General features: G+C 46.0%; 1 protein-coding gene across 1 annotated transcript in view; it reads left to right on the top strand.

Annotated features, from left to right (window-relative positions):
- The window catches only part of LOC308513841 (maestro heat-like repeat-containing protein family member 1), a gene marked incomplete at both ends in the record, with an annotated part of 56,835 nt that extends 35,784 nt beyond the window's left edge, over positions 1 to 21,051 (top strand). Inside the window, 19 exons of the mRNA XM_081083942.1 lie at positions 127 to 234; positions 3,564 to 3,680; positions 6,415 to 6,537; positions 6,850 to 7,002; positions 7,719 to 7,844; positions 8,509 to 8,624; positions 8,890 to 9,025; positions 10,509 to 10,598; positions 13,736 to 13,840; positions 14,576 to 14,711; positions 15,170 to 15,267; positions 15,830 to 15,979; positions 17,062 to 17,216; positions 17,470 to 17,602; positions 18,245 to 18,429; positions 19,228 to 19,365; positions 19,477 to 19,705; positions 20,338 to 20,478; positions 20,806 to 21,051. Coding sequence (XP_080940068.1) covers positions 127 to 234; positions 3,564 to 3,680; positions 6,415 to 6,537; positions 6,850 to 7,002; positions 7,719 to 7,844; positions 8,509 to 8,624; positions 8,890 to 9,025; positions 10,509 to 10,598; positions 13,736 to 13,840; positions 14,576 to 14,711; positions 15,170 to 15,267; positions 15,830 to 15,979; positions 17,062 to 17,216; positions 17,470 to 17,602; positions 18,245 to 18,429; positions 19,228 to 19,365; positions 19,477 to 19,705; positions 20,338 to 20,478; positions 20,806 to 21,051 — 2,685 coding nt within the window. The remainder of the gene's footprint in view (positions 1 to 126; positions 235 to 3,563; positions 3,681 to 6,414; positions 6,538 to 6,849; positions 7,003 to 7,718; positions 7,845 to 8,508; positions 8,625 to 8,889; positions 9,026 to 10,508; positions 10,599 to 13,735; positions 13,841 to 14,575; positions 14,712 to 15,169; positions 15,268 to 15,829; positions 15,980 to 17,061; positions 17,217 to 17,469; positions 17,603 to 18,244; positions 18,430 to 19,227; positions 19,366 to 19,476; positions 19,706 to 20,337; positions 20,479 to 20,805) is intronic.
- Between the last annotated feature and the right edge of the window lie 980 nt (positions 21,052 to 22,031).

Genomic DNA, 22,031 nt, shown 5'->3' with positions numbered 1-22,031 from the left:
GCAGGCTGACGCTCCATTCACTGAGCCAACGGGCTACGGATCTTGCTCCTTCCTGACCCCACTTTTGTGGGGCAGAACAGCCTACCACTGACCTTTGTGGTCCTCTTCTCCCTTCTTCTTCCTCAGTTTTTGAGTCACTCTTTAGTGGCTATTGATGATGACCGCTGGCAGGAGCAACTCATCAGAGCCATCTTGGAGAGGATGTGTTATGTCGGCGATGATGGTGATGAGAAGGTTTGTCTGGGTGTGTGGTGGTTGCAATGGGGGGGCGGAGGGGTGCGTTGAAGGTGGCGGATGGTGCTGAAGAAACCTGGTGCTCACACCGGTGGCTGAGGAAATGTGAATGAGTACAGGCCTTGGGGAAAGAACAAACCAGTGTTCCTGCATCCTGGGAATCAAGGGGTGGAGAGGACCACAAACTGGTCGTCACACTGGCATGACAAAAATATCAAAGTGTCTTACTTTTGCTTAGCCTTTTAGGCTTTATCAAGAAGTTTGCCATCTGTTGTCTTCATTGAAATCTCCTAATATTCTTAATAGAATGGAGCTTGTACTTGGTGCAGTGGAAAGATTGTTGATTTTAGAGTCCTATTTAAGCAGTCAATTCAAGTAATATTTGAGGGCATCCCATACACTGTGCTTCATGTTGGGGATACAGAGTTGAGGAAGAAATATGGGCTCCTTTCCTCACAGAGTGCAAGGTTAGTGGTGGTGATGGCCTGGGGTCCTGCCCTGGCTTTTCCATGTGCTCCCAATTCAGTCTTGATAAAGTGTCAACAATAAAGATTTTTAACATATTAGCCTAAATAACCTATAGCTGTCGTCATCCCTACCTTGAAGTTGAAGAAACACAATCCAGGAGGATTTAAAATCTTAAGAAAATTATTGCTAAAACTGGCACCTGAATCCAAGTTTTTTTCTTTTTTCCTTCCTTCCTTCCTTCCTTCCTCCCTCACCTGAGGATATTTTCCCATTGATTTTTTAGGGAGAGTGGAAGAGAGACAGAAAGATAGAAATATCTAGGTGAGAGAAACACGTCAATTGGTTGCCTCCTGCATATGCCCTGAGTAGGGACCAGGCCATGGAGGAGCCTGCAACCGAGATATGTACCCTTAACTGGAATCGAACCCAGATCCCTTCGGTCTGCAGGCCAACACTCTGTCCACTGAGCCAAACTGGCTAGGGCCTGAGTCCAGGTTTCTTGATTTCGGTTCCTGTTTTCCTGTCACTGAGAAATACTTTATTTGAGCTCTGCAGGTTTCCAGGAAAGAGGCCTTATTTCCAAGACGGTTTGCTCTCTCTTATTATTAACAGTACTTATGAAGCACCTAATGTATGCACATCTTTGTGGTTGGTAGATTAGGGGTACAAAATGAAGCAAGCGAGAATTCTGATCTTTTTAATTCAGTTATTTAAAAGGTGCACTAGCCCTAGCCAGTTTGGCTCAGTGAATAGAGTGTGGGCCTGTAGACCGAAGGGTTCTGGGTTCGATTCCAGTCAAGGCCACATACCTTGGTGGCAGACTCCACCCTTTCTTGGGCCCTAGTCAGGGCGTGTGCAGGAGGCAACAATTGAGGTGTCTTTCTCACATCAGTATTTCTCTCTTTCTCTCCTTCTCTCTTCCACTCTCTCTAAAAAAAATCAATGGAAAAATATCCTTGGGTGAGGATTAAAAAAGAAGTGCACTAAATGCCTAGAGCAGAGCAGACACTGGGCTGAGCCCAAGGTATTCATGTGAAACCAGCCTCTGCCTTCAGGAAAGCATCATCTGCTTGAGTGAATAGACAAGAGAGTGGGCAATTATTCTAAGCCTGTAGCTATCAGGGTGGAAATATGCACTGTGTGCTTGGGAGCAGGGAGGAGGCCTGAGGGGGCCTGGGCAGAGCAGCTTTGTCAGAGGCGATGCGTTGTTTAGGTTTGCTCAAGACTGTTTTGATGTTAGTGCTGAAAGTTCAGTGTCCGGGGAAGCCCTTAGTGCTGGACAAAATGGGAAGATGAGTCTCCTGCAGAGGAGGGGATAAGTCTGGGAAGATGAGTAGTCTTTGCCAGTGAAGCAGAAAAGTAGGTGCCATAGGCCAGGTTTAATTGATGCAGAGCCTAAGGTGAGGATTCTTGTCAAGTGACTTGGCGAGGAAATGCTCTCAGGAGACCTTGTGATAGAGTGAAGGACACAGGATAGGGGAGAGGAGAAGCCAAGCCAGGATGTGGCCTGATCCCATGGGGGCCCTGGATGGAAACTGCCCAGTCTATCCTGCCTGGAGACAAGTGAGGGGGCTGTTGTACCCTCTGCCCCCCAGGTTGTTTGTCATTGGCTCCAGGTTTCCAAGGTTGGTCCTGTGCAGGGAGGGGAGAGAGAACAATGCAGCGCCTGAGCATCTGGGGTAAGGAGGCCCCAGTCACCTCAGGACAGTTCTCCCCCAAGGCTGCAGGGAGTAGCTGTTCAGAAAAGTTCCTGCAGCCAGTTGAAGGGAAGGAACCCTGAGGTCTGGGCAAGGCACCATGAGCATCTGCTAGAGGGGAAAGGATACCCATAAGAGGGGGAGCTAAGGCATTCATTGAACAGCAGGAATGTCCTGTTTGCCTACTGCCTCAGGCACTGATAGCAATGGGACAGAGTAATGAACTGGGTAGACACTGCTCTTGAGCTCCAGTCTCACCTGAGATGTGGGGTTGGTGCAAGTTGGGAAGTAACGGAATAAATCCACAGACAAGATGAGTGATCATGATGAAGCCCTGAAAGAAGGAAACAGGGTGCTGAGCTGGAGAGGGACTTCGGAGGTCAGAGCAGGCTCCCTGAGGTGATATCTGAAAGATGAGAATGAGACATTTTTAAAAATATATATTTTATTGATTTTTTACAGAGAGGAAGGGAGAGGGATAGAGCGTTAGAAACATCGATGAGAGAGAAACATCAATCAGGTGCCTCCTGCACACTCCCTGCTGGGGATGTGCCTGCAACCAAGGTACATGCCCTTGACCGGAATCGAACCTGGGACCCTTGAGTCCGCAGGCTGACGCTCTATCCACTGAGCCAACCCGGTTTGGGGAAGAGAATGAGACATTTTAAAGAGCCTGGGGAAGAGGGTTCTACACAGAGAAAATGGGGAGTGCAGAGACCCTGAAGAAGGGAGTGGTGAGTCCACACAGTCTGGTATTACAAGGTGGACAGGACGGTGTGCAGTAAGCAAGGATAAAGGCGACTGAAATTAAGAGGAGGGAGAAATAATTACATAAAAGTACTTCTTCAATTATACAATTTTGGTTCTAAAATTATGCAAGTTTAAGGAACTTTTTTTATTTCCTAGGTGTAAGTGGGAGGTATGGGGGTCAGAGCAAGTTCCCAAAGGATGATCCCTAAGAGGCTGAGACATTGGAAAGGCAGCTTTCTCTTCGCTGTAACTTGAACCCCTGCTCTATAGGATCACTGCCTTATCCAGATGCCTCTAGAGAGCAAGGGCCAGGGTGGAGGATGGGGCTGTGGGCAAAGGTGGTGGCTAGTATAGGAAATGCTGCCCTCCCCTCATTTCAAGCTCTGGGTGACCCTGCTCTCCTTCCTTTCCTAGGATTTTCTCTATAAATTCTTTGGCTTTGCCCTGTGGACCTCAAGAAGTGAGAAACTGGTGAAGATGATGCTCTCCACCATCCTTCAAACTTCCCATGAAAACGTGCAGGAGAGGGAGGTGAGGCAGAGTGCATTGGCAAAGCATTTTCAGGTTGAGTCAGGATGGCAAGGTGGCTAAAACTTGGGCCTGGCAAACCAGAGCACCTGGGTGAGAGTTCCAGCTCTGCCACCTACTAGCTATGTGCCCTTGAGCAAGTTACCGAACCTCTCTGTGCCTCAGTTTCCTCCTCTTTAAGACAAGGCTATGGTACCTTCCTGATAGGATATTTCTTTAAAAGATTTATTGAATTTTAAGTAATTTTATATTTAGAGGAAAGTTGCAAAAAATTCCAAAGAATTCTTATTCTTCTCCCAGATTCCCAAAATATAAATGCTTTTCCATGTTTGTTTTATCATTCTCTTTCTCATACATTACATAATTTATTTACTAGCATTATTACTGTATTTTTTGAATCTGAAATGAAAGCTGCAGTCATGAAGCTCATTTACCCCTAAATATTTTACTGTCTACTAGCTAAAAATAAAGATATTCTCTTACATAAGCACAGTGCAATGATCAAAATCATGAAATTAACATTGCTACACCACTGATATCTAAATTATAGACCCAGTTTGAAAACCATCAATTGTCCCAACAATGTGTTTTAAAGCAAAAGAAAAATATTATATTTTTATTTTTTTTATTCCAGGTTCTAGTTCAGAATCAAGCCGTGCATTCAGTTGTCATTTCTCTTTATTCTTCTTTAATCTGGAACAAGTTCCTCATCTTTATCTTTCATGGCCTGGACATTTTAAAAATGCACAGACCACTTATTTTGTACAATGTCTCTCGGTTTTGGTTTCTGTCATATTTCATCGTGATTAGATTCAGAGTGTGCATTGTTGGTGGAATACCACAGAAGTGATGTGTGTTATAGGATGGTTTTTGAGGATTAAAATGTAAAACCACTAAGAGCAATGCTGGTACATAAGCACTCTCTACTTGCTGATTACTGGTAGTGCTGGTGTTCATGCCCTAGGACCTCCCTCTCCAGGGCCCTTCTCCTGCCAGATTCTCAGAGCATCCATCAGCTCCACGATCAGCAACAGGTATTTACTAAGCCTGAGTTGCAAACAGTATCAATGAGGAGAAAGACATATATAGGAAGGAAACGGCTAACTATACTCAATGGCCTTCTAAAGGCTACATGAGCAGTCATTGTGGCATTGAGGCTGGCTGGGACTTGGGTTGGTTGGGGCGAGTTTAGGAGAAGGAGGGAGGCAGGTATTCCCGGTTGACATAACATTCTGAGTCAAGATTCAGGATCAAGACTTTGGGGACCACATCTAGAGAACAGTCAATGGTCTAGTGGGACTGGAGTGCAGAGTTCTTTGACAAGGAAGTAAAAGTGACCTCTTGCTAGCACTTGGGAACAGATTGAATACAGGAGATAAAGATAAGAGGGGAAAGGGCCTCTGGGATGATTCTTGGGTTTCTGGTCCAAGTGGGAGGAGAATGGTATCCTTCCCTAAGGCCAGAAACCCAGGACAAAGGGGGAGGCAGTAGATGTACTTAGTTTTTGACTGGGAGGGGTTGGAGTGTCAGGTGGACATGTACAGAAGCATGTAGACCTGGATCTCAAACCTGGGCTTCGTGTCTAGATTTGGGAAACATATTTTCCCTGACTGTTAAATGGGGACGACAATATTTACCACAATGTATTAGTGAGGATTAATCAAGTAACATGTATAAGGCTGGTAAACATTAAGCACTGATGTTCTGATGATGTCAGTTATGATGATGATGTCATATGATGATGATGACCAGAAGGAGTGGTAGCCATGGCTAAGGGAGGACATAAGAAGAGGGACAGAATAGAACCCCCTTCTGATGCTCCACTAGTCCCTCTTTTCTAAAGAGGTAAAATTTTCCCTTTATCTACCTGATATCCAATGGTCTACAAGTCCCACTAAAATTTCCTCCCTCTCCAGGATCTGTGTCCTGGAGCCTGTCACTGTCCCGAGGCTCCCTCCATCTGTCTGCTCTTGCTGCAAAGTCGAATGGTGGCCCTTCCAGCACAAATGAGCCCATTTGCTAACAGCTGGCACCTGAATGTCTGCTTGAGCATTTTCTTAGCTCTGTGCCCAGTCATCCTTGTTGAGTAAGCTCTAGGGAGGGACTCAGCTGACACTGAAGTCAAAAGGGCCTGCTATGAAGGTGAGGGGTTAAGTTAAAGACTTTTCCTGGCAGGAACCACAGAATCCCCAAGTCTTCATGATTTGACTCTCTCTAGGTTGTGATTCCAAAACCCACTGGGACTGACAACATGTCCACTGAGTTGTTTTGCCATGATCTCCCTCTTCCTGTTCTCCTAAACTAGAAATATTAGCATTATCTGTAACTTTTCCCTGTCTTCCATCTCCTCTCTGACTAGCTATCCAATCCTGTCAGCAAGGTGCCTGGGATTTGTTCTTCCTTCTGTTCCCTCCTCAGAGAAACCATTCTCTGAATTCCTAGTGCCTATAAAAGTATTCTCAAATGTACAGGGTTAGGTTTGACAAGAGCAAGATTTTGTAAATCTGTGACTATGATTTTTCTTAATAATTTACTTTTTCAGTTACTTCTCGCAAAGATATTTGGTTCTCCACCTGGATTTTCAATAGTTCAAACGTGGAGAACCAAATCTCCTTTCCATTTCTTTCCTCTCCTTCCCCTTCCCCTTCCTCTATGTATATCCTGCTTGTGGGGGAACATAGCATGTGTCTGGCTCACCCCGAACTGTGACATGGGGTTGAGGCTCTCTTTGTTACAGGGCATTGCTGTGGCATTCAGCATCGTGTCCAAGAAACATCTGAAGACAGTCCTGGAGCAACTGAAAGGGTATAGTGCTGTCCTCACTGACAAGGAGTCATCGTCCATCCTCACACTGGCAAAGGTGATGTCATTCCCAGGGTGCTCTACCAGCCTCCCATACAAATCCTTCCAAGGCATCCCCATCACCGCAGCCTCCCATTTCTCTGAGGCCTTGTGACTCATCTATAAATGCTTCTCTTTCCCTGGAAACAACTGTGGGAACGTTTCATCCTTGATCCTTTTCTCTTGCTCTGCATTTCAGGCCCTGGTATCACCAGCTACATGCCCACCCTGTCCCCCAAGCTGCTCGCCATCCCACAGTCCCATCTTCTTTCCCAAATCGTCTGAGCAACCTTTTCCTCTCTGAACCTCTGTTTCCCCCTCCCCCCTACAGGAACATCAGCGAAAGGAGTGGGTGCTTGTCTGTAACACCATCTACTTAAGCTACAGCAAGATTATTTTAGAGAGCAAGGGAGATATTTTCATGCATTTCGATGCCGTGCTGGCTTTGATCCTGCAACACTACCACAACTGCATTTTGGAAAAGGTACTTCCTGCTTACTCTACTTCTCCAGCTTTCCATTTCTGCCATGTCCTCTCTTACCGCCCAAGAAAAGATGCTTGGCCTTAAATGGGAGTCAGGGGCTAGTACAGTGACTTCTCCCACATTTTAATCCTTTCACTTAATCCTGCTACTTGGAGACTCTAATTGGCCCAAGGAGGAGACCACAGTAACTTTAGGTCTGTTTCACAGTGTGTCCTTCCTGCTGACAGAGCTTCGTAACCCGCCATTGAGCTCTTCACTGCCCTCTCTGATGACGGGATGAGTAAAACCTAAATTCCCTAGTGTTTGTAGGAAGAAGCATTCAGGAGAGGCAGCAGAGCGGCCATACTGCTCTCTTGCCTTTGCTATGTGTCCAAAGCATGGGTCCCGGGTTGGAGAAGAATCCCTTTCCATTCCCAAGTCAGATATCTTTTGGTAAAACTTGTTCAAGGGAAAGACAATACCTTGAGAGACCAGGAAGCTTGATGTGTCCTAGTTACAGAGTAACATGAGGGTGGCTTCAGAAGGGGGTTGGTGAGAGGACTGGCTCTGTCCACCACAGGGATGCACTGGTCTACCCTCAGAGGGAAGGTGCAGAGCATCAGCCTAAGGAAGGCTAAAGAAGGCTTAGGTCCTCACCCCGCAGACTGTGTAGGTAGTGTGCCCTGGCACAGATCCATTGCCACCTTGGAGAACCCTGAGCATACTGGTTCATTCAGGATAAGGCCCTGAAGCTGGATTACCTGAATGCCCTCATCATACTGACAAAAGCCCTGGGCAGGCAGCAGCACGTGGCCTTTCAATTCAAGTTCCCCCACAAGCTGGCAATTGTTTCCATCATGCTGGTAAGTGTCTTGCAGGAGGATGGAGGCCGGAATGCAGAGAGGAGGGAGGATGGGTCCACAGGGAAACCATTGGTGGCACTCCTAGGCTGGAGCTGAAGGTAAAAGCCCAGATTTTCTAGTTTCCTTTTCCCGCCTTAGTGTTCCCTTTGCCATCCTCAAGGCTGGGGTGAGTACTGTAGGGAAGGTGTGGTGGGGAGTAGGAGAGAGGTGCTGTCCTCAGAGCCTTTGCAAGTCACTAAGCATTCTAAATTCCACCTTGTTATGAACACAGCCTGGAGTGGGAGGAGGCAGAGGCAAACAGGAAAAATATGTTCACCATCCTTTTGGTGTGTGTGTGTGTGTGTGTGTGTGTGTGTGTGTGTGTGTGTTAGGACCTAATCAAGGAGGAGCCATTGAACTCCATTTCCAGCTCTATTAGACAGAAGGCAATGAACATCATCAATAACTTCAGGTAACAACACACTATCCACTCTGTCTTCCTTGACCCAGTTCTATTGCAGCTCTTTATTCCCTAGTTGATCCCCCCTCTTAGTTTCTGCTTCTGCTTCTAGCATAAGGGAATAGTAGAAATTTACTGGTCAATATCTGCCACTTCTTTTGGCCAAGATTTTTTGAATGGGATTTTCAAAGGACCTGGTAGAGATGGCCTCTCCTGTCTCTATAGACACTTGCTGTTAATTCTGCCGCAGGCATCCTTTTGCTTTCAGCCCTGTCCCTGATAGGCACCTCCATCTCCATCAGTGATGTCCCGTTCTCTCAAAAGCTCTGGGGAACTAACAAGTAATAATATATCATCCCAAATTAGCAGCACCCTTTCCTGTAATAGTCATGCCTCCTCTCTTTCCCATAGTTCCTTTCTTTCCATCTTCCTGGCTCTTTTCACCCTTTCTTACTGTTACTCCCTTTCTTCTTTTAATACCCTTTCTTCTGATATCTTCATCTTTCTTGCTCCCACTTATTCCTCTGTCGCCATCTTCTCTGTCTATAACCTTTTTAGTTGTTATTCCTGAGCACACTGGTTACACTTCTTCTCCCTGGATCGTAGGATGCTCAGGCCCCTCTTAGAGATAGAAGAAAGAGTAGAGCTCCTGGGAACATGCTTCAAGAGTGTGTTCTGCCTGCCATCCAGAGAAGTGTTACGAAAGGAGGCATCTAGTCCCAAGAAGGGCCAGGCCAATGTGGTAAGTAACTCTTTGATGTTTGTCTCTCTGGTCTCATTTTTTATTTTTTTAAGAGGTTAGGAACTATAGGTTTGGCAGTTTTATGTAATAGTCTTCTGCCTTCTTTAATAAAAACACAAAATCATTGGAAGGAAGCCCTCCTGTGAAGAAGAGGTTGTAGGTCATGTAGTCTGAACACTACTCCTGAGATCTAACTTCCTCCTTCTACCCGCTGATTACCACTGCCACCACTTTAACACTCTGTCCCAAAGGCAGACACTTGATCCTTCCCTTTATAACTGCTGTGTGATTGAAACGAGACTAGAAGGTTCAAATATGATTTTACTAACGGTTGACAGGTAAGTAAAGCCAGGGAATCCCAGGAGCAAGCAATCAGAGTCTATTTCTTATAGAGCCTGCAGTGTTTCCTTAAGGAAGGAAAGAGAGATTCAGTTTTTAATTTATATTCATATATTTAATTCCTAGGAATTCTTTCATGTGTTCTGATTACACCTTTATCTTGCCTGGTCGTTCTTGTTTTATTGATGCCATAGTCTCTTGAAATGTTTTTGAAGATATTAAAAAGAATTTAAAAATACAGGTTTCTATTATTTACCAAATTAGCTTGATTTTCTTTACGGTCAGTTGGTTTGTTCATCTTGGGCCTCCTTTTCATCTGATTTCTGGTAATCCTTATTTTTTAGTTCACAGTTATGTCATGAAGGAAAGACTGGTACATATAGAAAAGGCGGAGGTGGGTTTTCTCTGGCCTCCCTCAGTGTGAATCTGCTTTGGATGAGGAAGTTATTTTGACAGGATTTCCCTGTGTTTGGAGCAAGCTGGGAGTTCCAGCTGCCCAGTACAAATAGCTTTACACCTAGGTGGGTTTCTTCCGAGTATTTTATTCCAGGGAGAGCTGCCTTTCTTTTTCTCCCCCCTGATTTTCAGTTTTTGTGGCTGGGATCTATCACAATGTTGCTCTGGTTCTCCCAGCAGGCCCTACGTTTAGAAGCCCTCCTTGGCAGATCACCTACTCTCTTTATAAGGCTTTGGGCGAGGCCACTTGGTTCATTAAAGGATAAGAGGGAGAAACCCACTGTCCTAGATTTTGTGAATCAGTTACTCTGCAGACAGCCAGGCCAGTCCTCCTCCCACCTGGAGCCAGTCAGCCTGTCAGTCCTGGCTGCTTACTGAAGCTGTATCCCTGGGACCAGAGTCCCAGCTGAGCTCAAGTTAGGGAGTGGGGATGGAGGAGGGGGGTAGCTACGTTGCAGGGGAACTCCCAGTCCACCAGGACAAACTACACACCAGGCAGACATTTGTGCTCTGGTGAAACAACAGAAGGATTAATTGTAGTGAATGATGGGCCAATAGTGCTTGAATGTAGGGAAGTTTTTGGAGCAGGCTTTGTCAAGGAAGGCTGGGACAGCCAGAATGCTGAGCAGTTTAGAAGGAGGGTTGGGGTGATAGGTTGGTAATTTTTTGAGTTTCTTTTCCCCCTCAGGATCTGTTTGAGGGAACCATGCAATCCCTCCTAGGACTAATGGAGACACTTATTGTTGAGATGCCCACCCGGATCCAGAACTGCTTGCAGGTTCGTGGGAACAAACCCCTGAACGTCGGTTTATTCATTTCCTAGAACTGCCATAAATAAATACCACACGAAGTGATGTCAAACAACAGAAATACATTCTCTCAAGTTGTAAAGGACAGAAGTCCCAAATCAAAGTATTGGCTGGTTTGGTTCCTGCTGGAGGCTCTGAAGGAGAATCTGTTCAGTGCATCTCTCCTAGCTTCTGGGAACTCCTGGCAACCCATGGTATCTCTTGGCTTATAGACATATCATTCCAATCTGAGCCTCCATTTATTTTCACAGGGCATTCGTGTGTGTGTGTGTGTGTGTGAGTTTGTGTGTGTGTTTCTCTTCTTTTTTTAAAAAAATATGTTTTTATTGATTTCAGAGATGGAGAGAGAGAGAGAAATATCAATGATGAGAGAGAATCAGTGATCGCATGCCTCTTGCAAACCCCCACTGTGGATTGAGCTCACAACCCGGACATGTGTCCTTGACTGGAATCCAACCCAGGACCCTTCGGTCTGCAGGCCACCCTCTATCCACTGAGCCAAACCAGCTAGGGCTCTTAATAAGGACAGCAGTCATTGGGTTAGGACCCACAAATCCAGTATGAGCTCACCTTAATTTGAATCATCTGCAATGACCCTATTTTCAAACAAGGTCACATTCTGAGTTTCTGACTGGACATGAATTTTGGGGGGACACTATCGACCTGGTACAGTTGGGAACAGACCAGGGGAACTGTCTAGGAACTGCTTATTTTCACAGTCAGAAAAACTAAGAAGTAGAACTGCTGATGAAGATTGGGTGCAAAGCTTTTAGGGAAATGATAATAAGGGCTAAGATCAAATAACTAATATTGGTCTTGCCTTTAGAGGAGAAAGCTTCCTCCTTCTTCCCCTTCAGCCATAGCTGTGGCCAGCTTCTCTCTCAGCTGCCCACTGCTCCCACATAGCAGTTAACAGTTCAAAACACAGGCTGGGGACTGCCATACACTATGGTTCCAGATGGTGGCTCTGCTGTTTGCTGTATGGTCTTGGGAAGTGTTTAACGTCTGTTTGCCTCAGTTTTCTCTTGGAAACTGGAATGACATAGAGCACCTAGTTAATACAGTCATTTGGTAATCGAGTGAGGTGTTTACAAAGTGCTTGGCTCAAAGACGTGAGGTGCAGGTACAACTGATTTGCCCATTTTAAAATTGTCGTTTTATTGACTTGATGTACTCTATGCTACTGTCATTGGGATACTTGGCTTTCTCCTGAAATTGCTATTCCCCAGTTACCACAGGGAGTTCAAGATTTCTTTGCAGTTCCTGTTGTTATTAAAATATAGGTCACTGAGGACTATATTCAGAGGATTGCGTTTAAAAGTTACTTGAAATATTTTTTTCTGTATGATTATATTGTCAATTGATATAATTTAGACTTGCTCGTCTTAAATTTTATGGTTTTTCTTTTACTTAATTGAAGAGCTTGATGATATAAAGATTTACATAATTAAAAACTTACTAGTAAAACCATGTAAAGTTTTACTCAGAGGATTTTTGCTCCCAAGCTAATTCTCTTAACCTTATTCGCACTCACCCTCTGTAGATAACCGTTTTCTTTAACTTCTGGTTTGTCCTGCCTGTTTTTCTTATTGTGAAAATAAGCAAATCTCTGTTTATGGTGTATTCTTATTTCCCTTTCTGTTTTACACAGTCGTTAGCACATTCTATTCAGTGCTCTTGTCCTTGCTTTTTTCATTTATCCTCATCAGTTCACAGATATGTTCCTTTTTTTATGGTTTTATATATTGTGTGCATGTAATATAGTTTATTCAATCAGTCCTCTATGGATGGATGTTGGACTGCTTGTAATTATTTTGCTACTGGTTTTCTTCTTAACTTTTAAATTTGAAAGGATTGTAGATTCACTGGCAGTTGCACAAATAGTACATAAAGCATCTATTAAAACCAGGGAATTTCCTTGCCAGTATGGCTCAGTGGTTGAGCATTGGCCCATGCACCAAGAGGTCACTGGTTCAATTCTCGGCCAGTGCACATGCCTGGATTGCAGGCTTGATCCCCATTGAGGGGGTTTGAGGGTGTGTGCAGGAGGCAGACAATCAATGTTTCTCTCTGATCAATGTTTTTATCTCTCCCCCTCTCCTTTCCACTCTCTCTAAAATCAATACAAACATATTTAAAAAACACACAAAAAACAGCAAATTGATGTTGACACGCCGTTGTAAGACATAGACTTTATTCAATCTTAAAGAATTTATTAAAATTGATTTCAGAGGGGAAGGGAAAAGGATAGAGAGAGAGAGAAACATCAATGATGGGAGAGGATCATTGATTGGCTGCCTCCTGCACACCCCCTAAATGGGATCGAGCCTGCAACCCGGCCATGTGTCCTTGACCAGAATCAAATCCAGGACCCACCTCAGACCGATGCTCTATCCACTGAGCCAAACTGACTAGGGTAGGACGTGTTTCTTCTGGTCAGTGTAGCATCAGTGTTCTTTTGAGTTGGTTGTGGATTTTTCACCTGCTACTCTTCTTCTTTTTCAATTATATATCATGGTCTGTGTGGTTGCATCATTGTCAGATTGATGACTGTAGATTGACAAGTAGCAGTGGTATTTAGTACCCATAATTAACCAAAGGTGAGACACTTTTCCATTGTGTTTCAAGTGAAACCACGTATAATGATATTTTTCAAATAGATTTACACACACTTTACTCTGGAATCTGTGAATACAGTGACTGTTATTTTTTTTTTTTATCACCAAGTTCTTTTTCTACTGAAGAATGGGAGGCGGAGGGTAGGAGAACTCAGAGGTATGTTGAATCACTGAAGTGAATAGAGTGGATATATTTTGAGAGCCACAGTTGAACCTGAAGGAAGGGGGTTGGAATTGAGGAGATTTCTATCACCTAGACGAAGGGAAAATATGGGGCTGGAGGATTTAATACCGCGTATACTTGATAGGAGAGAGGAGAGAATGAAACCTCTGGTGCCAGACCCACATATAATCTGCCTCTTGGCAAAAGAGGTCCTACTGTCAGAACTCTTGTCCTAAAACTTTGTAAAAGCCAGGTTCAAGAATATCTTTCTGTTCTCTGGGACACAGATGAATGGGCATCTCCTTTCATTATCTCCTTCCTCCAGCTTATGGATCCTTGGCTCAATTCCCAGAAGGATAACGAGCGGGAACGGGCCATGTGGTGTGCTGCACATATTCTGGAGTTTACAGCAAAAATGGAGGACTTCAATGTGAGTGGGAGGCGGCCGTGGAGTCTGAATTCTCATACCCTGTCTGGTTGCCCTTATCCCTACCTTCATCATATATATTACCTAGCCTCAGTCACTCATTCTCCGTCGCCCATGCTATTTTCTCTTGTGGATCCCATCCTGTTCTCTCCTTTATCCCTTCTGTCATCTTCTACTTGGTGTTTTTCTCCATCCATCAGATTTATTTCATCCCACTTGGTTCAGTCTGATGTTATTTGTCTGAACAAGCAATGACTAAACACTCGCCTTGTGCCAGGCGCTGTGGTAGGTGCTATAGCGAATACACAGATGACCAAGATAGTTTCTGACTTCATGAACCTTACAGTCCACTGGGGAGAGAGGCATGCATAGAACAATCTTAAAGAGAAGGTGATAATGAATAAACTGAATATAGTGGGACTAAAAGATCAAAACAAACAATTACAAGTTGAGGGGGCAGGGAAAGCCTCATAGAGAAGAAGGCATTAAACCTGACTTGATATATGAGTGGAATGTCAAGGGGCAAAGAAGGGGGATAGAGTAAGGTAATTATAAAACGATGACCTCTGATGTCCTTTATGGCCACAACTCATCTATCCAATTCCATTCCCATTAACCTCACATAGTCTCACCTTTTATGTCTCTGGCTTATGCATTTCCTCCTCTGAGTTCTTCCTGTGATAGCTCAGCCTAAGGGAATGGCTGGGATAACTTGTGACTTCCAGCTTCCTTCCCCAGATGGCAATTGAATTCACCCGGCTGGGGCGCCTGGTAAAGCTGCTGGCCATGCGCTGCCAGGACCCAGTGGACAGCATCTGCTTCCTGTCTTCCAAGGCTGCGTATCACCTCTACTGTATCCTCTTGAAGAAAAAGCGTATGAGGAGCCTGCTCTTACCCCTCCCCCTCCAACCACACACTTAGGCCTGGCCATCCCCACACACTCATCCCAAGACAGTGAGGGCCAAGAAGCTGCTTGAGTACCTCATTTCCATTGAGGAACCTACCCCCAAACATCTACAGATAATCTCTTGGGAAAAAATACCTACATAGGAAATACTTCTTTGGAATTAGTTTCTCCTTTTTTGGCTCAGCCCCATCCTTTTACCCAATTCTATCTCTGCTCTGAGGCAGGCAAGATAGTTTGTTTGTCTTTTACCTCAGCTCCCACCATTTCTTATCTTAATGCCCATTCCTCTACTCCCAGCCCCAAAGGACATACATAGCCCCAAGCTGACTGAGTTCAGTAGGAGCTTTGGGCTAGAAGGTGGGAAAGGGGGAGTTTAACATGCCTTCTGAGTGTCTGAGAGGTGGGGTCGGGTGTCTCTGTTTCAGAGATGAAGAAGAAAATACAAGGCTTGTGGATAGAAGAGGACATGAATGAAGTCTATAGTGCCAACTTGTTCTATAACAACACCTTTAAAATTGCCGAGGTGAGGGAGCAGGACCAGAGACAAAGTGAGGGAAGCCTGGGCGTCTCATTTACCCACTGTAATAGACTCCTGGGGTGGGACTCCTATCCTGTCTCTCTTCCCATTCTGTTACTGGATGTGAACTTTTCCTTTGGGGGAAATTTTCCTATCACATGCTACTATTTGTCCCCCCTTGAGCATCAATGGTCCTGATCCTTGTCTTCCCCTGTCCCCCCAGAAGCATTTGCTTCATGCTAATGCTGCTTTGTGAGCAATGTGTAGACTCAGAGATGTCACTGAGGATCTTAGCCCCAGCCCTCCTCTCCTGGGGTTCTGCTCTGCACCCCCTGACCTCTGAGCCCCACATTGCACTTGAGACCAGTGTTTCCTCCCTTCCATCCCCAGGACTCTGTCCCCAGGAAAGGGTCTTCTAGGAGTTAGGCAGACAGCACAAGCCTAGGACAGAAGCACAGAAGCTCCCAAGAGAAGCCCTCCCTCACCAGGAGGAATGGCACAGGCTGTCTCGGGCAGGGGGAGCCCTGCATCCAGACTCATCGCACCATGTGATCCCACCCTGTTGCAGGCCTTTGCAGAGTACTTCACCCAGAGGCAGCTCACCAACCTGGTGCTGACAGGCATGGAGGAGCTGACGGGCAGCAGGGCTAACGTGTCTCTGGCTGCAGCCCAGTTGATGAGCGCTGTCATGAAAAAGCGGGGCTCAGATTTGATAAAGGTAGTGTGGTGCTGGGTGGGAGCTCTGGCCTGAATGTCAGGAGCACTGGCTCATGTCCTGGCTCTGTTACCAAGCAGCCAAAGGGCTGTAGCCAAGTCCCTCTCCTCTACTGGCTTTAATTCATTCACTTCTAAAATGTAGGCTTGCACTACATTTCCTCTGTGGTCCCACTGAGCTCCGACATTTGTAATCCTGAGCTTGTAACTGCAGTGCCTCCTATCTGGGCGGCTGATTCCTCAGTAATGACAGCCATGTGCAGGGGTGTAGGCATTGTTGGGGGACTCTCCCCAACCCCCTGGGGTGTCAGGAGCTGAGACCTCAGTGAAGGAGTAAGGCTGTGGATTGGAAACAAGGAAGTTCACAGAATGACTGACCTATGTATAAATGTTCTTTTAAGCTAGCATAAATATGGGAAGGCCCAGCATTTAGAAATCTATTTCTCACTTCACTAAGAAAAAAAAACTTCAAAATCGGGTCATATAGGGCAAGTCTCTGAGTGGCCACCATCCTCTTTATACGTGTCACGGGGGCTGTCCATCCCCTCTCTCTCTGCATCCCCAGACATCCGTTGCCTACACTCATTTATGTGACTGGGGTGGCCTAGGTACCAGAAATGGGCGGGCACCATGACAGTCCTTGAGATATTACAATGAAATGGACTTCCCAGAGGTCCATAGTTTAGAGCTCTGATCACCAGATGAGAACCCTGTGGTCTTTCCACATCCAGTGCCACTGTCCCTGCAGTTTTAGGGCTGGAAGTTGACCTTAGCTGGGAGGGAAAGGCCTGAGTGCCTCCAGGGCTTTGGCTTTCTTTCTGGAGGGTCTTCTGTCTCCTGAGCAACCTCAGACCACCTCTCTGGACATTGGGGCTCTGGACAGGCATTTGCTCTAGTGGGCCTTGGCCCGAGCTCCCTTTTGTGGGCCCTGCTGCTCTGGCCTTTGGCACCCCGCAACTCTTCCTTGAGAAGAGAGTCAGGGACAGGATTGCAACTATGCCTCTTGAGTTTGAGGACTCAGTAGAGAGGGAGGAGGAAGGAAGGAAGTAAAGAAGGACTGACGGGTGTTCTGGCTCTCCCCTGCAGGTGGAGGAAATTGTGGCGGGCATCCTGGAAAGGCTCAAATTGCAGCTGGAGCCCAACACAAAGGCGGAGACCCTTCGGGCCCTGTGCTTGCTGGCAGGCAACAGCACCCACAGCGTTGTGCCCCTGCTGCTCAACAGGCCCCTCCCTTGGGATAGGTACCTCTCCCACACCCAGGAGCACACTCCATCCCAGTAAACCCTCCCCTGCTCCAACCCAAGCCCATGTTAAAATCACTGCACAACGATGCATTCTTCTTGATGCCAATCAAACTTCATATTTTTTGGCCAAGTCCTCTTGCGCCTCACTCCCTCTAGAACCTGAGAACTGGCCTTTCATAGGCTCAAGACCAGATTGGTACTAGAATATGATTACCAGGGCCCATGACATAGCTGTCCCTGGCTCCTGCAGAACCATTCTGGCCGTGTGGAAGGTGTTCGGCACCGAGCGAGAGACCACAATCAACGTCCTGCAGCTGCTGATAGGCATCCTGGAAAACCACTCCACAGAGGGCACGACGGAGCAAGCCCTGCAGCCCGTGGAGGTCAGCATGGGGAGGGTGGGCGGGGGGCGGAGGACTTATGTCTGGGACTTGCGTGCAGAGGCGAAGATTAAAGGGCACCTGTCAGGTGCGAGCAGTTGTTAGGGAGCAGTGAAGAGGAGACTGTTAACACTGGACTCATGAATACTGCACATACGTTTAGTACTTTAACTTTGTACATCCAAGAACTGCATGATGTAGAAAGTGCAGGAATCAATCCCATTTCATAGACAAGGAAACTGATGTTCAGTGTTAATCAGCTTTTTCTATCTCCTGAGTTTGTGTCTGGCGCCCATATTTCTGGGGCCTGGCCAGGGGCATGCGGTGCTGGGGCAGAGGATGAAGTTTGGTTGTCTGAAATTGGGTAGCCCAATATATTTTCTGCTGAAAAATTAGAGTTGGTTCCCTTTTTGTTTTTAATGTTTGGCAATAAAGAGAGAGCAGATTACATGTGTGTGGCCCCTCATTTCCCCAGGATTGAGCTGTGGGCATTCAGTCTTTGAGTGCTTCTTAGAAACCTCAGTCAGAGTGCACTGTGACCTATGGGCAGTGACAGGGAGGGGCAGTGTGTGGGATTGTGGGACCATTTCTGTCTTTACCAGACCTAGTCAATTCTGCTTCCTCCTTTCCATGTGTCCTCCCCAGGCGGCGTGTGCCTTGTGTGAGATGCTATCCGGGACTCTGTGCCGGGAGGCCATCCTGGAACTCTACCCCCGGCTATTGCTGGCTGTGCTATGTCATCTCTTCTGGGTGATTGAGCAAAATGTCCTCCAGAAGGTGGTGGTCTACAGAAAGGATGGGGGCTCAGGCAAGACCTTTGACTCCAGTAGGTAAGCCTAACCCTGGTGTGATGGAGAAATGAGACTAGTCAACTCCAGAGGGCCCTGGACAACTGGATGCCAATCCCCTAGGGAAGCTGAAGAAGAGACTGACAGCAGCACAGAGCTGGAATGTCGGTGTGGGTGCCCCAACATCACGTGCTGGAATGTTCCCACGTGTTTTCAAGTTTCTCGTTACCCTTTTCCTTGCATGCACTCCTCTGCTTCACCCAGCGGTTCAGGTCTCTGTTCATGACTCGGCCCATGAAAGATTCAATACTCTCCATGCAGCTGTGGCCATTCAAATCTGGATCACCTCTGGCTTAGCTTTGTCACTAACTGCGCCATCTCGTGGAAGTTACTGCTGCAGTTTAGGGTGTTGAACTCCTAAGTAAGCGGTTGTCAGACCTTTTTAAAAAACCTCAGGGTATTCTATTCAAGTGAAATCTTACAGTAAAAAAATAAAGAAGACCAGTAACCAGAGACATTCTGGTTAGATGGGTGTGGAGGTGAAGAGGTATCCTAACCCTGCTACACCGTGGAGAGCTGAATTTGAAAGCTGTGGCACTAGCACGTCTCTATAGGCTCTTTTACAAGACAAGGTTGAAGGGGTGAGCAGACACAATTGGAGATGGGTTTCAGAGAGCCATGGGTTTTCATCAGCTGGAAAGCAGGATCCAGCTATGCACCAGATCCAGATTAGAGAACTGTCTCCTGGCTTGCCAGGACAAGGATGCAAACTAGGGCATAACACCTTGTTCATCCCTCTGTTCCTTTCTTTTCACAAACCTTGTGACGACGGGCCTTCAGTTGTGCCCTGGAGGTGGTGAAGCTTGTGTTGTTCGCAGCCGCATATGATGGAGTGGTGGTCTATGCAGATGAGCATAATTGCTGGGATCATCTGTCCTCCTCTAAATTTTACTACAGAGGCATCATGGACCTGACAAGGTGCGACCATTTCCCCAGCATGCCCTATACCACTCTAGCCCCCAATCCCAATTTTCCAGGATCCAGCACTCAAATACAGCAGACTATAACCCTCCCTTGCTCATCTCCCAGACCTCAGCCTTCACATTATCCTGTTCTGTGCATACTGTTCCCTTGTCACCTCCCCTCCACCACTGCCCACTCCCCACCCAGCAACTCTTGGCTTCCTCTGCCCCACCCCAGTGGCATTGTGAAGAACTGTGAAGCAGTCATGCTGCACCGACTTCTGAACCTTGTCAAGACCTTCCTTGACAGCGGAGATAATCATCGGAAGATCTTGTCCAGGACCGTCTATGCACAGGTGAAAGCCTGGAGGAGGACCACAGCCCTAGCCATTCATTTCCTGTAGCTGAGGAACATTTAACAGAAATGTTAAATAACTTGCCCCAGAAAGTGGAAAGAATAGAGAGTGGGGTTTGCTTCCCTGCCACTTCAGAGCCTAAAGAGGCAGGGGAAGCCTGGGGAGAAGATCAGCAGCATTAGTTTTCCCAGAATGATTTTAGGATCCCAGGATCTGGCCCAAAATGCTAAGGTTATCAGCGCTATCCACCATTGACATAGACCAGTGATGGCGAACCTTTTGAGATCAGAGTGTCAGCATTTTGAAAAACACTAACTTAACTCTGGTGCCAGGTCACATAAAGAATTTTTTTCATATTTGCAACCGTAGTAAAACATATTTATATTTCTGATATTTATTTTATATACTTAAATGCCATTTAACAAAGAAAAAATCAACCAAAAAAATGAGTTTGCGTGTCACCTGTAACAGGCGTGTCATAGGTTCGCCATCACTGCCTTAGACTCTAGCCCATGCGCACAGATCTACTATTGCTCTCTACTGGTAACAGTTATTACCTGAGTATGGGGCCTGAGGGGAGCTAGGGAAGCACCAGGTACCCATCCATGGTTATAGTAACCTTGTTTCCACAGCTCCTCTGGCATCGATCAGTGGCTCAGACTCTGGGACAAGACTTTGTGGGCAATCTAATCAAGTGGACCAAGGAGCCCAACCTCATCATGAAAGAAATTGGACTCTGTGGAATCAGTAACCTGGCACTGCATGAAAGTCAAGTAAAAGTGGGGGGCCCAAAGGGAATCAAATGTTAGTCTCTGAACCACTTAATTTGTTTCCCTTGGGGTCTCTTAATTACTCAGAGCTTAGTAAATTTCCCAACCCCTCATCCTAGGGCAGTACAACATCCAGTTTATAGACTTACATAGCCTGGCCATCTGGCCTCCCAAACACCCTGAGCACCAGCCTTCCACTTCCTCTGCACATCCAGCCCCTAGATTCCCTACGTCTGTTTCTTTTAGGCACCACCTGTTTTCTCAAAACCCTATCCCTAAAGTGTTGCATGATGCCCAGGTGGAAAGTGATCTCTGCCTTCTTTCAAACAGTCAGAATCTGTGAAGAGCCTGTTTCCATCCTTGGGAGACTTCCTGAAGAGTGAGGCACGAGTGACAGTTCAGGCAGTGAAGGCCCTACGGAACATCGTCGTACATGGGCATGGAGAAGAGGTCAAGGCGATGTTCTGCAGCATCTCCAAGCATCTGCGTCCACTCATCAATGATGTATGGGCCCAAGTCCCTAGGATTAGTTGGAAACAGTATGGGCTGGGGCTGAAGGTGAACCCTGGAAGCTGAATTTAGGGTCCTGGGGCAGAGCTATGGGACTTGGTGGAAGGCTAAAATCACTGAGGGGCAGAAAAAAGGAGACTTGGCTAATTGAAGCAGTGCATTAGACAGGTGCAAAATTCATTCCCTATACATACAGATGTAGCACTCATCCACTTACTCTCTTACCACAAATTTCCTGAAGGAGCCACTGAAGGGGAAAATGTGACATACTGATGTAAAATTGGTTCTGACTCCAATGATCTTCTCCTGCAAACTTAAAGAGTGGGGGAAGAACTCATAACTTCTACCCTCCTTCCAAACAGCACAGGGACCCTAGAATGCTGGGAGCCTTGTTACAATACCCGAAGGCTCAGAAATCTGAACTTCCCAGGCCAGTAACAGCCCACTCCATGTCTCAGCCTCTTTACAGATCACAGCCATTTTGAGCTGAATTGACTTCACATCAGAGGTGTATGCTTACTTAGAGTATTCCTGTTCTGGCATCTATCAATTTTTAATATTTGAACCTTGGATTTGAATTATTTTTGTATCAGCCTCATAATCTCGAAGAGCCTGGACACTCACTCCATGATTCATCTATTTTTCAGTTACTTTTAAAACCCAACATGTATATTTGACTTGACAAAGCCTAAAGATAATCTTTACCCTTCATCCAAACAATATAAGAATCTTAGAAGCTTGATTACACTGCCCCCGTTTTATTAATTAATATTGTCTAGTAGTTTAGTTTCACATTCTTTTAAAATCCCCATATGTGGTCTTTAACATAATCACCACCATTGGTGTTATGTTATACAGTCAATACTCATTTAGATTTTCCCATATGTTGCTTACACATTTCTTCATCTCCCTTTCCTTCTTATAGCTCTCTCTTCCCTTCTAGATTCATTTTCTTCTTTTTTCTTTGTGGCTTCATCAGTGAGGGGCTGTTAATAGCAAATGTTTTCAGTGCGGGTCTGAAAATGTCTTTATTTTGTCTCACATCC

This window comes from Myotis nattereri, assembly GCF_964212035.1.
Source record: "Myotis nattereri genome assembly, chromosome: 2".
Taxonomy (NCBI): domain Eukaryota; kingdom Metazoa; phylum Chordata; class Mammalia; order Chiroptera; family Vespertilionidae; genus Myotis; species Myotis nattereri.
The sequence above is the reverse complement of the archived record's forward strand: the minus strand, read 5'-3'. Positions and strand labels throughout refer to the sequence as shown.